Here is a 12,521-nt window from a genome sequence, read left to right as displayed (position 1 = left end):
TTTACTTTCATTAGTTAAAATTAGTTAATTATATTTAAAACCCGATAAAATGTTTCCTAAATGTAATTTCTTTCCCTCAGAGAAACGTCAGGACAATGGAAGAGTGTACTATGTCAATCACAACACACGAACGACGCAGTGGGAGGATCCTCGAACCCAAGGGTAATCACGTCCTGCAGTCACATGACCCATGCGGTCCATAGCATATGATCTGCAGACTGTTCTGCGGCAATTATCCAATGTTGGGGAAGCTACTTTGAAAGTGCGAAGTTATGAATTATGAAGCTGTTCATAATTGTGCTCCAGTGCACTTTTGAAAATATAGTTGGCAACAATGCAAAGCTACATGCAGTAGGTGATTCAATTTCCAACTGGCGCTGAATAATGTCATGCCATGTAATGTGCCAAAAACAGCTGCAGTGCAACTTGACAGAAAAGCAGGCGAGAGTTGCCTAAAATTGTCAGCTTTAATCTGATTGGCTGATGGGCCTATTGGCCCAGGATGTGTGTTCACCGCCCACTAGGAAACTTAAGTCCTGGTTACTGTCAAAATAAGCGCTTCTGAGGGAGTCAGAATCTAGTCACTGGATCTAGTCGGCTTTACATGTCAGTCAGAGGGCCACTTCCTGTCTAAGAGGGAGTTGTTTTGCCATGCAGTGTGTATCACACTTTTTATGCCTAGTAGGGTTGTGACGGTGAGGAAGTTTTCCCACCGGAGAATCATCATGTGAGGACACCAGTAATAGCAGTATCACCTGGGGAGGGAAGGGATAGTTCGTTAGCTTTCCCTCTTTCCCTGGCTTTTCTTCTCTTTTTAATAGCTTGTAAACGCTGTGCGCATTTTAGCTGCAATTCTGCATCAATTGATAAAATGAGCAACAACAAAACAGTACATAAAATAAGTAGTGCTGTCAAACGATAAATCACATCCAAAATAAAAGTTTTTGTTTGCATAATATGTGTGTGTTACAGTATGTGTACATGTATTATGTATATATAAATACACACAGTATGTTATGAAAATATGTGTCTATATTATTCATATTGATTTAATTTATATTATAAATATATTTAATATAGAAACAACCTATTTTTCTAATATGTGTGTGTGTATGTGAGTGTGTGTTTATATTTGTATCTATCTATCTATCTATACAATACACACAAATACAGTATATTATGTAAACAAAAACTTTTCCTTTGGATGCTATAAAGCGCGATTAATAGTTTGACTACTAGAAATAACATATAAACCTACACAAAGTATAAATATGAGAAAAGAAGAGAAAATCGGCAAGCACGGTGGAATATCCATCATCTTAGATAAATGGCTGAAGTCAACGGGTTTTACGACATCCAGAATAAATGTAGGTGCTTTTGCATTTAGTTTCGAAGCTAAATCTTCCGCTATCGTCTTGTCTTTTTTTATCTCACCCTCTCCATGAGATAAAAGAAATCTGACTTGTGCTGCTGATCTATGCACACTGCATTAATTGTGTCCTCTGTTCTCTAACCGAACAAAATGAGTGATGTAACCAGTGTTGCGACTATCGCAGCAAGCCTAATGTGTAAAACTGCGCGATGTTTAAGGTAGCTGTCTGCTCAAACAAAACGAATACCACAACTCATCCTCTGAAGCTGCAAAACATTCTTTGTTTGCTCATTTTTATTTTTACATTGTTTATTTGTTCATTGCGTCTCAGATTTTCCTGAAGCACGTCATGTAATGTAGTGTTAAGCGTCCAGCAGGGTGCGCTGCTCTCACTGCCCTCCTCCGTTTGCAGGATGATCCAGGAGCCGCCCCTGCCGCCCGGCTGGGAGATGAAGTACACAGCAGAGGGGGTGCGATACTTTGTGGACCACAATTCTCGCACCACCACCTTTAAAGACCCCCGGCCAGGCTTTGAGTCAGGGTAAAGCTCACACACGCTATAGTTCAGACTGCATGCTCTGATTGTTTGTGTAGGCCGGAGACAGATACTGTAGATCAAGCACCTGATGAAACAGGTTCACAGCAGCTCTCCAGTTTGTGGACGGTTCGAAGCCTCTCTCATGGGTTTATCAGTATCTAGACAGCAGGTGGTCCATGCAGTGTAGGTGTATGATTCATAAAGATTCAATTTCATATATATATAAACTATACATACTCTACCGGTCATTATTCCCAGTTTGGAATAATTATGATTTTACATGTTTTTTGATCTTATGCACACCATGGCTGCATTTATTTGATCATATATAAAGTAAATACAGTAAAATTGTGAAATATTTGTATAATTTAAAACAACTATTCTATTTTAAAATATATTACGTTGTAATTTATTCCTGTGATGCAAAGCTGAATTTTTATTTAATTTTCAGTGTCACATGATCCTTCAGAAATCATTCTTATATGCTGATTTGCTGCTCAAGAACTGTTTGCGTTTACAAAAAAAGGAAATAAATGAGATTAAAATACATTTAATTGACTTAAAGTGACAGTAAAGACATCTATAATGTTACAAAATATTTCTACTTCAAATAAATGCTGTTCTCCTGAACTGTGTCAGTGTTTCCACAAAAACATTAAGCAGCCAAAAGAACCAAAACAAAAAAACAACCTGATTTAACATTTACAATAATAGTGATATTATAAAGATTTCTGAAGGATCATATGACATGAACAACTCAGCAAAAATTCAACTTTGCCATTACAGCAATACATTGTTTTAAAATAGAAATAATTTATTTTTGAATTGTAATAATATTTCACAATATTTCTGTTGTAGTGTATTCTTGATCAAATAAATGCAGCTTTGGTGAGAAGGAGAGACTTCATTAAAAACATTAATCCTAATTATTCACTTTTGACTGGTCATGTATAAGTTGTTTATATTTGATATCCTCTCACAGAATATGAGTTATGTATTTCCTTTCCTTGTTTCTCTCATACATCTCTTGTTGTTGTTGTCTCATTCCTCAGAGTTTCCTCTTTCTAAACTGATCTGTCGTGTGCTTGTTAGCACAGCTGTGCAGCTCAACACAAGATTGAAAATAAAAACACTAGCTTCTCTAATATTTTGTATTCTATCTATTTGTTTTCTTGTTATGTATTACACAATTAACAAAGGCAAAAAAAGGCCTTGGACACTAGCTTTCTCTATTGTTTTCTATTCTATCTGTTTTCTTTTTGTTTATTATATAATAAAACTGGAAAATAAAACACTAGCTACGTGTACTACGTTAGGCTAACGGAGACTTGTCCTAGCACTTGCGTATCATTGCTCTTCTGTTGTTTTTGATTGCTTCCATTGTCCTCATCTGTAAGTCGCTTTGGATAAAAGACAAGCTGTAAATTACAAAGCGTTCTCTGATCTGAATCTTCACTGATGTGTCACTTTGACCTGTTTATGGAAGCGGTGACGTTATTCTGCCGCTGGTAGAGTTTGTCCAGTCTTCATGGCTCATGTTGTCACGTCTGAGGCACCTCACTCATGGAATAAAGGACATCTGAAAGATCTCATAGTGCTTTGTTTGCTGTTTAGCTCAAGACAGGGTGGATCTCCGGGTGCATACGACCGCAGCTTCAGGTGGAAATATCACCAGTTCCGCTTCTTGTGTCATGTGAGTTGTTCAGATCGCTCTGGGTCTTGATTTTTGTCACTTAGCATCAGCAAGTTCATGTATGACCTGCTATTTCTTCTCTCTCTGCGCAGTCCAACGCGCTGCCCAGTCACGTGAAGATCTCTGTGTCCCGACAGACTCTCTTTGAGGACTCATTTCAACAGGTGCGTCTTCATTTCAGGCCAGGATGAGAACTACGTTTTCAGAATCATTCTAATTCTATGAGAACAGCGAAGGTCACACCTCCAAATCACTTTCAAAGCTTTTATATGAATGGTGTGGTGTTTATCCTCTCAGATCATGAACATGAAGCCGTATGACCTCCGCCGGAGACTCTACATCATCATGAGAGGAGAGGAGGGACTGGATTACGGAGGAATAGCCAGGTAAGTTCAGTTTGAGCTGTGGCGTCTCTCTGTTCGTCAGTGTTTCTGGTTTGGGGAGGCTGTGGTGTACCTCTGCTGTGGTTTCTGGACCTCGTAGTTGTCTTCCTGTGTCTGTGTCTGTCTCCTGTGTCCTGTCAGTGGTTTTACCCTATGGTAGGTTACGTCATGCTGTTCTACCACAGGGTAGAACCACGGACCGGATGTCTGGAGGTGTCTGCGTCCACCAAACCACCCCCACCTCCAATCATCCTTTGTCCCTAAAGCTTCTATCCAAACACCCCTGGGGTCAAAGGTCAGGGCTTGGGTTGTGTTGTACTGCGTATGATTTAATGTGTGTGTTTGTGCTGTCTTCATCTTCATCCCTTTATGTTGCACCTACACTGTTTTTTACTCACAAAATAAGCTGAAACTTCACTTTAGGTGGCATTTTCCTGTCTGGGAATTTCTTTAATTTGTATAAGTAGAAGTGAGTGCTGTCCATCAAATAGTGTTTCATGTGGTTTTAATTTTTAATCATTGTATTCTACAAAATGTTCACTTGTGACCCTGGACCACAAAACCAGTCATATGGGTCAATTTTTTGAAATTGAGATTTATACGGATGAATTGTGAATAAATCATCTTTCCATTGATGTATGGCTTGTTAGGAGGACAATATTTGGATGAGATGCAACTATTTGAAAATCTGGAATCTGAGGGAGCAAAAAAAAAAAAATCGAAATATTAAGAAAATCATCTTTAAAGTTGCCCAGATGAATTTCTTAGCAATGCACATTACTGTTCAAAAATTACGTTTTGATATTTTTATGGTAGGAAATTTACTAAATATCTTTGTGGAATATAATCTTTACTTAATATCCTAATGATTTTTTGCATAAAAGAAAAAAAATCTAATTTTGACCTTTTGACCCATACAATGTATTGTTGGCTATAGCTACAAATATACCCGAGCTGTTTATGACTGCTTTTGTGTTTTGTGTTGTTTTCTCTGTACATTTTTTTCATCTGGTTTTGTTAGCGTCACTCACAAGTGGCTCACAGAGTTGATTGTGAATCACTTGATTGAATGATTGTGAATGATTGTGCCTTTCTTTACAAAACTGAAATTGGTAAAAACATAACAGTTTTTTAATGAATGAGTTGGAGTGAATAGTGAAGGAAAGGCAGCCAAAATGTGTCCAGCACACATAGATATTAACATAACATACTGTGTATTAAAAGCGTCCCAGGATGCATCTCATGAAGTTGATTGACAGAATGCACAGAGTATGTAGAGGTGCACGTGGGTTATTTCATCGTTTTTAAAATGTGAGAAATAATATTAATGAAAATAAATGAAGAGAAATTTTTAACTACAATGTAAATAAATAATTAAATATTTCTGGATTGGTATTTCCTTTGCTGTTCTTTCCCATTACTCTCTTAAGTAGTTGTGTCTTTTCTAAAGAAACAGGCCCTGTTCCCTTTACTGTAAACATCTGTTGATTACTTTCTAAATCATTCCTGATTTCTAGTAATAAACTACATACTGATTTGGAAGTTTTCAAAGAAAGTTTTTATTAAATTTGCCAACACCGTTTATACGGTAGTAGAGTATATGGGAATACCTTTAGCTGGTAATGTGATGTTACTAACGTAATGTTTTGTATCTCTGTCTGTAGGGAGTGGTTTTTCCTGCTGTCTCATGAGGTGTTGAACCCCATGTACTGTCTGTTTGAGTATGCCGGTAAAAACAACTACTGTCTGCAGATTAACCCTGCTTCTTCCATCAACCCTGACCACCTGACATACTTCCGCTTCATCGGCCGCTTCATTGCCATGGTGAGACCACCTTAAGACTAGTAGCTTCCCTCTGCATTAAAATAAACTGTGCTCTGCGTGTGTGTGTGTGTGTGTGTGTGTGTGAAATCATTGTGTTTTGATATAGTGACTGGTCTTATATTGAGATCTGGACTGAACACAAGCAGTCCCTCTCACGCCCTTCAGGAGCAGTACAGATTATCTTATAGATTCTCTATGCTGTGTGTTACATTTTTTTCCTCAGCCCTTGTGTTTCTCCTGTTTTGTGCAACAGACTGTGTGACTCGGGGTGCCTGTGATTTTTTTTTTTGGAGATCATTCCCACAGCTCTGTGCTGTTACATTAAACTGTTGCTGAACCTTTAGAACACAAAAGCATATTTCTGTGTGTTTTGAAGTCTTTATATAGAGTGAGAGAGAAGAGAATTTAAGAAAAGCAAAACTGAGTATTGAATGATGTTACTTAGATGCAAATTCAAGGGAACACGTTATACATGTTATTTATGAATGATTGGAATTTATAAGTACACACACATTTAACAATCAAATCTGAGGTTTACAAGGAAGGTCCATTCCATGTGAAAATGGAACTGAATATACTCATAAATATTCCAAGATTTTAACATCATGGTTGAACACACTTTTAAATTACAGACGAGTTTAGCATCACAGTCCAGATGCACTCAGAAGCATACAAGTCCTGTTCCAGTCAGAAAACATTATAGTTTTAGATTTTTTTAGTATCTTAAGTATTATATAACACAGATAACAAAAAATAATGAAACATTTCTAAGGAAATGTTATGGTTTCGTTTACTGAAGGTTAAACTGTTATCGTTTGTGTTATCGTGACAAACATTTATTTATGGTGACCTTTAAAATGGCTACCAACAGTACAGCAGAACTGCCCTAATGACTCTTGAAATTGGACTTGATACAATGGAAACACATTAAAAAAGACATGAATGCTTATAATAGCCAATAGTTCACCCTCCAGCCATGATGCCATACTGTATTTGGAGCAGTAGAAACAGATTCATCCTGCATATGTGTGAAATCTTGCATGCTGCAAGAAAAAAAAGTTGGTCCTGAACTGGATTGGATGAAAATCAACTGTTAATTATACATGACTGAACAATTGATGAGTCCCTAGCTGATGCATGGATTTGTTCTTGAAATTAGTATGTACAATTAAGTAGTTTAAGTCTTTGGTTCTTTTAATTGTGATGTTTTTGGTTCACATTTAACAAAAAAACACCAATTCACTATCTCAACAAATCAGAATATGGTCACACACCAATCAGCTAATTAACTCATAACACCTGCAAAGGTTTCCTGAACGTTCAAAATGGTCTCTCAGTTTGGTTCAGTAGGCTACACAATCATGGGGAAGACTGATCTGACAGTTGTCCAGAAGACAATCATTGACACCCTTCACAAGGAGGGTAAGCCACAAATATTCATTGACAAAGAAGCTGGCTGTTCACAGAGTGCTGTATCCAAGCATGTTAACAGAAAATTGAATGGAAGGAAAAAATGTGGAAGAAAAAGATGCACACCCAATCAGGAGAACCACAGCCTTATGAGGATTGTCAAGCAAAATCGATTCAAGAAATTGAGTGAACTTCACAAGGAATGGACTGAGGCTGGGGTCAAGACATCAAGAGCCACAACACACAGACGTGTCAAGAGATTTACTGAACCACAGGCAACATCAGAGACATCTTACCTGGGCTGAGGAGAAGAAGAACTGGACTGTTTTCCAGTGGTCCAAAGTCCTCTTTTCAGATAAGAGCAAGTTTTGTATTTCATTTGGAAACCAAGGTCCTACAGTCTAGAGAAAGGGTGGAGAAGCTCATAGCCCAAGTTGCTTGAAGTCCAGTGTTAAGTTTCCACAGTCTGTTATGATTTGGGGTGAAATGTCATCTGCTGTGTTTCCATTGTGTTTTTTTGAAAACCAAAGTCACTGCACCTGTTTACCAAGATCTTCATGCTTCCTTCTGCTGACCAGCTTTTCAAAGATGCTGATTTCACCATATCAAATATCAATCCATATGAAAAAGGGGCCATATCCACAGTATATAACACCTTTCTCACATGTTACCCCAGTCTGTGGATTACTTGGGTTAGGGATCTTAATATAGACGGTTTCAACGGCATCAACATAAACAAACGTTAATGTGCGTGAGCGCTTTTGTGGACCTAACTTAACTTCCGGTAGACTCCAAATAGAATCAATAACAACAGCCAAGTCCCTCTAGAGTAGATATTTTTTGATAACAAACAAAATGTGTTTTCTGTGTGGATCAGGCGGACTTGATGAAAATGCTAATTCATTATTTGCCAGCAGGAGATGTTTTAAAGCATAGACATAAAGCGTGAGAAATAGAGGTTTCCCCAGTAACAGCTGTAAACAAAGCAGAGCTGGTACGCTCACACGCTGCTTTATCACGCATATAACATGCAAGTCTTCTTTCAGAAATACAGTGATATAAAAACACCCGTGCCTCGTTTTGATATTTAAACATAAATGTAAGCAATTATTATTATTAAACGTGCAGTACGTTACGTAACGTTACGTTACTCATGTTTATTTAACGAAGCCTTTTTGAAAATCGATCAGTTTTAAAATTGTGGAGAGTCTCCAAAAATAAATAAATGTATGGGAAACACATCCCGCAGCACAACCACCTGAGCCCAACTTCAGTCTACTCATCACCTTGGCTTTAACTGCGTTTGTAGAAGGCAACGCAGCCAGACCGATATACACAACACAGACCGGAAGTTAACTTAGGTCCAGGCGCGTGCGCCCGATGAAACCGTCTATAGAGATAGAGACAGAGACATGTCAGTCAATTTTGAAACGTGTTCACTCATCATCCGTTTGTGCTCGCCACAGGGTTTTACAGTGTAAAGTAGTCCACAGAGTACACTGGTCTAAAAGTAAGTTAGCCCGCATGTTCCCTGACATTGATCCAAGCTGCGACAAGTGTCATTTAGGACCAGCTAATCTAACTCATATGTTCTGGACCTGTCCTGCTTTATCTCTTTTCTGGGAGTCTGTTTTTGACTGGCTTTCAGCTATCACTTCTGTTACTATCCATCCCTCTCCACTAATTGGCTTGTTTGGAGTTCTACCTCCTGGTTACTCTTTGGCGTCTCATTTTGCTGAGTTGTTAGCTTTTCTTAAACTACTAGCGAGACGTTGTATTTTGATGAACTAGAAGGGTCCTCATGCTCCTTCTCATACTCTGTGGATAAAAGATGCCTTATTTTTTGTTAAATTTGAAAAAAATAAACATTGCCTTCATGGCTCCATGGTTAAATTTAAAAAAATTTGGTTTCCCTTTTTCGAGCGTGTTAAATCTTTGCAGCTGGATGCAGTCTCAATTGACTGACTGTCCACCCACCCTGCACTTGTTGGCTATCAAGGTGGAGAACTGGTATTGTTGTTAGCAGCGCACATTTATTTTCTAAGTTTTGGGGTTACACAACTTTGCTTACTGGACCTAAGACTTTGTCCTATGTCTGTATCATGACATAAAGTTCTGTTATTTATAACATATTATATACTATACTAAACTTGTTAGTACTGTGAGGGATTTTGTGCTGGTGTTTTTGTATTTATTTATTTTTTCTCTAGATTATTATTAATTTTTGTTTTTATATTGAGTGTTTGTCTTTGTTGTTCTGAAAAATTCAATATATATATATGTGTGTGTGTGTATAGAAAAGATGCTGATTTCATTTTCCAGCAGGATTTAGCACCTGCCCACACTGCCAAAAGCACCAAAAGTTGGTTAAATGACCACCTCAGCAGTGCCACAAACTGATCACCTCCATGCCACGCTGAATTGAGGCAGTAATTAAATCAAAAGGAGCCCCTACCAAGCATTGAGTACATGTACAGTAAATAAACATACTTTCCAGAAGGCCAACAATTCACTACATTTTTTTTTATTATTATTATTGGTCTTGTGAAGTATTCTAATTTGTTGGTGGGTTTTTGTTAAATGTGAGCTAAAATTACCACAAATTAGAAGAACCAAATAATTAAACTACTTCAGTCTGTGTGCATTTAATTTATTTAATACACAAATTTCACAATTTGAGTTGAATTACTGAAATTAATGAACCTTTCCACGACATTCTAATTCATTGGGATGCACGTGTGTATGAAGAAAAGACTGGACAAAAGCTTGTCTAATAACCAAACATGTCTTAATCCCTTCTTCTCCATCATCCTGACATATATCACAATAGGGGAAGAAAAGACTTGAACTACTATTATGTGTTTTATGACCTTTGACCTGTGATCGTCTCTCTGCAGGCATTGTATCATGGGAAGTTCATTGACACAGGCTTCACTCTGCCGTTCTACAAGCGCATGCTTAACAAGAAACCCACCCTGAAAGACCTGGAGTCCATCGACCCTGAGTTTTACAACTCCATCATGTGGGTCAAGTGAGTATCAAGACTGCAGACTGCACTCACTGTACTCAACATCAATCAAAACAGTTCTGTGACAATCACGACTCTGATGCTGATGTGCTTTCACAGAGAGAACGATCTGGAAGAGTGTGGCGTGGAGCTGTACTTCGCTCAGGACATGGAGATTTTGGGCAAGGTGACAACACACCAGCTGAAGAACGATGGAGAAAATGAACTCGTCACGCAGGACAACAAGGAGGAGTATATTAGGTACAGCTGCCCCATGATACCAGTATCACTGGTCAATTAATCAGATGCCTTTATCCAGTGAGAAGTGTTTTTTTTTATGTTATAATGCTTATCTAATTCCAGTTCAGTATGCAACTCCAGTATAAGAGTCTGTTTGAGAAACCTGTTTGATAATAGTCATTATTTTTGCAACTCTGTCTGGTGCTGCTAGTGCTGCAGAAACTCCACACATTTAACCACCTTTGTTCAACTTTTCTTGTGTCTTTTAAAGGGTTCATGAACTGTCTCTGTGCCTCTTAGGTCCCTTTATAATGTTATCAAGATTTTTAAATTAAAAAAAAAAAACATAGTTTTGAATTAATAATATATTTTTGTCCTGTTTATAACTCCACTCATCAGAATGCTCTATTTGAGAAGATGTGGAGGATTGTAGACTCGGAAGTAAACACTCAGTGATATGATTGGCTAATAGTTGTGTATGTTTGACAGCATACATCCTTCACAGATGTCAAAAATGCATATCAATACATATCCAATGATCTGTTTAACAGACAGAAATAGTAATAATGTAATGAGAACAGTTACTCACACGTAACAGGTGTTGATCTTCTGTGGAGGTGGTAGTTATCCACACTGTTACATCATATAGTAGAACAAGCTGTCGATTTGGCAGACTGCCTTCAATAAAAGCTGTTTTTGTCTAAATGTGGACGCTAATATCATTGTTAATAGTTATTGTTCTTGGTGCGAACGGGGCTTAATGAGAAACTTTTGAGTTCTGAAACTTACAGGATTTTTTTAATAGTACAATGGCCTCTAATGTCAAAAGATCAAGGCAATGTGGTTTCTCAGTTCATGACCCCTTTAAAACGGATCGTTCCTTTACCAGTGATTTTAAACGTGTTGCGTGTTTTTCCTGCAGTCTGCTCACTGATTGGCGCTTCACACGCGGGGTGGAGGAGCAAACGAAAGCCTTCCTGGATGGGTTCAATGAAGTTGTGCCTCTGGAATGGTTGCGTTATTTTGATGAGAAAGAGCTGGAGGTGGGTGTTTAAGTATTTTTAGCAATCTGACATTAAGTGTCATTAAAAAAACCATGTCTATATAGAGACACAAACGTTGAGGAAATGATGTGAATGACCTGGTTTTGGGCAGTGTGGTTAAGTTTGGACTTGTTTTAGGCGTACTGATGTTATCTTTATCAGGTTATGAGGTTGATGGTGTGTGATTTGTTTCTTGCTCCAGCTCATGTTGTGTGGGATGCAGGAAATCGATCTGAACGACTGGCAGAAGAGCACCATCTATCGGCATTATACCAAAAACAGCAAGCAGATCCACTGGTTCTGGCAGGTAATTCACACCTTCAGTCTCAGCTGTTTTTATGCACTCACAGCTACTGCTCCTGTCTCTGTCTTTTTAATATACACTATATATTTCACACAGGTGGTAAAGGAAATGGACAATGAGAAGAGAATTCGCCTCCTGCAGTTTGTCACAGGAACTTGTCGCCTGCCGGTCGGAGGCTTTGCAGAACTGATAGGTAGAGTAATATCAGTTATAATGTACCACATACACAAAATATCCATGTGTCAGACACTACAGTATGATATTACTTAATGCTATATATTTTATAGAGATAAAGCTTTATATTATATTATACATATAATTTTGTTCACAGAAAGGAAACTCAAAGGCAGAAAGCAAAATTTTATTTGTTTATTTTACAAAAGCACAATGTTTTGTTTTTATTGTAAGTATACTCAAATAAAAGTAGATATTTTACAATGATGCATTATTAATTAGACAATAAATGAAGAATTGTTTAAAGTTGATGTTGCTGGTAAAAAGAAACCGTTAAAGTGATCGTGCCAGCACACGTACACGCACACTGACACAAAACATATCAGTTCCAGCATTGATAACTTGACCGTTTTGTTGTTGCTTTATCAAAATAAATCAGCCTATGTGTCAGTGTTGGAATGCGACTGAAGCTCATAACCTATAATTTACATAATAAATAATAGTTTCGCATTCAGAAACATTGAAAATATGCA

At 37.7% G+C, this 12,521-nt stretch overlaps 1 protein-coding gene across 3 annotated transcripts in view; it reads left to right on the top strand.

The window, feature by feature from the left end:
* The window catches only part of LOC128014347 (NEDD4-like E3 ubiquitin-protein ligase WWP2), a 41,810-nt gene that overhangs the window by 27,962 nt on the left and 1,327 nt on the right, over positions 1-12,521 (top strand). For 2 of the 3 annotated variants that reach the window (XM_052597855.1, XM_052597857.1), the window contains 11 exons: positions 81-162; positions 1,785-1,913; positions 3,525-3,603; positions 3,696-3,767; positions 3,901-3,989; positions 5,651-5,810; positions 10,118-10,251; positions 10,348-10,488; positions 11,390-11,510; positions 11,713-11,817; positions 11,911-12,007. In XM_052597855.1, coding sequence (XP_052453815.1) covers positions 81-162; positions 1,785-1,913; positions 3,525-3,603; positions 3,696-3,767; positions 3,901-3,989; positions 5,651-5,810; positions 10,118-10,251; positions 10,348-10,488; positions 11,390-11,510; positions 11,713-11,817; positions 11,911-12,007 — 1,209 coding nt within the window. The remainder of the gene's footprint in view (positions 1-80; positions 163-1,784; positions 1,914-3,524; positions 3,604-3,695; positions 3,768-3,900; positions 3,990-5,650; positions 5,811-10,117; positions 10,252-10,347; positions 10,489-11,389; positions 11,511-11,712; positions 11,818-11,910; positions 12,008-12,521) is intronic. The other variant, XM_052597856.1, reaches the window with a different exon arrangement.

This window comes from Carassius gibelio, chromosome B25, assembly GCF_023724105.1.
Source record: "Carassius gibelio isolate Cgi1373 ecotype wild population from Czech Republic chromosome B25, carGib1.2-hapl.c, whole genome shotgun sequence".
Taxonomy (NCBI): Eukaryota; Metazoa; Chordata; class Actinopteri; order Cypriniformes; family Cyprinidae; genus Carassius; species Carassius gibelio.
The sequence above is the reverse complement of the archived record's forward strand: the minus strand, read 5'-3'. Positions and strand labels throughout refer to the sequence as shown.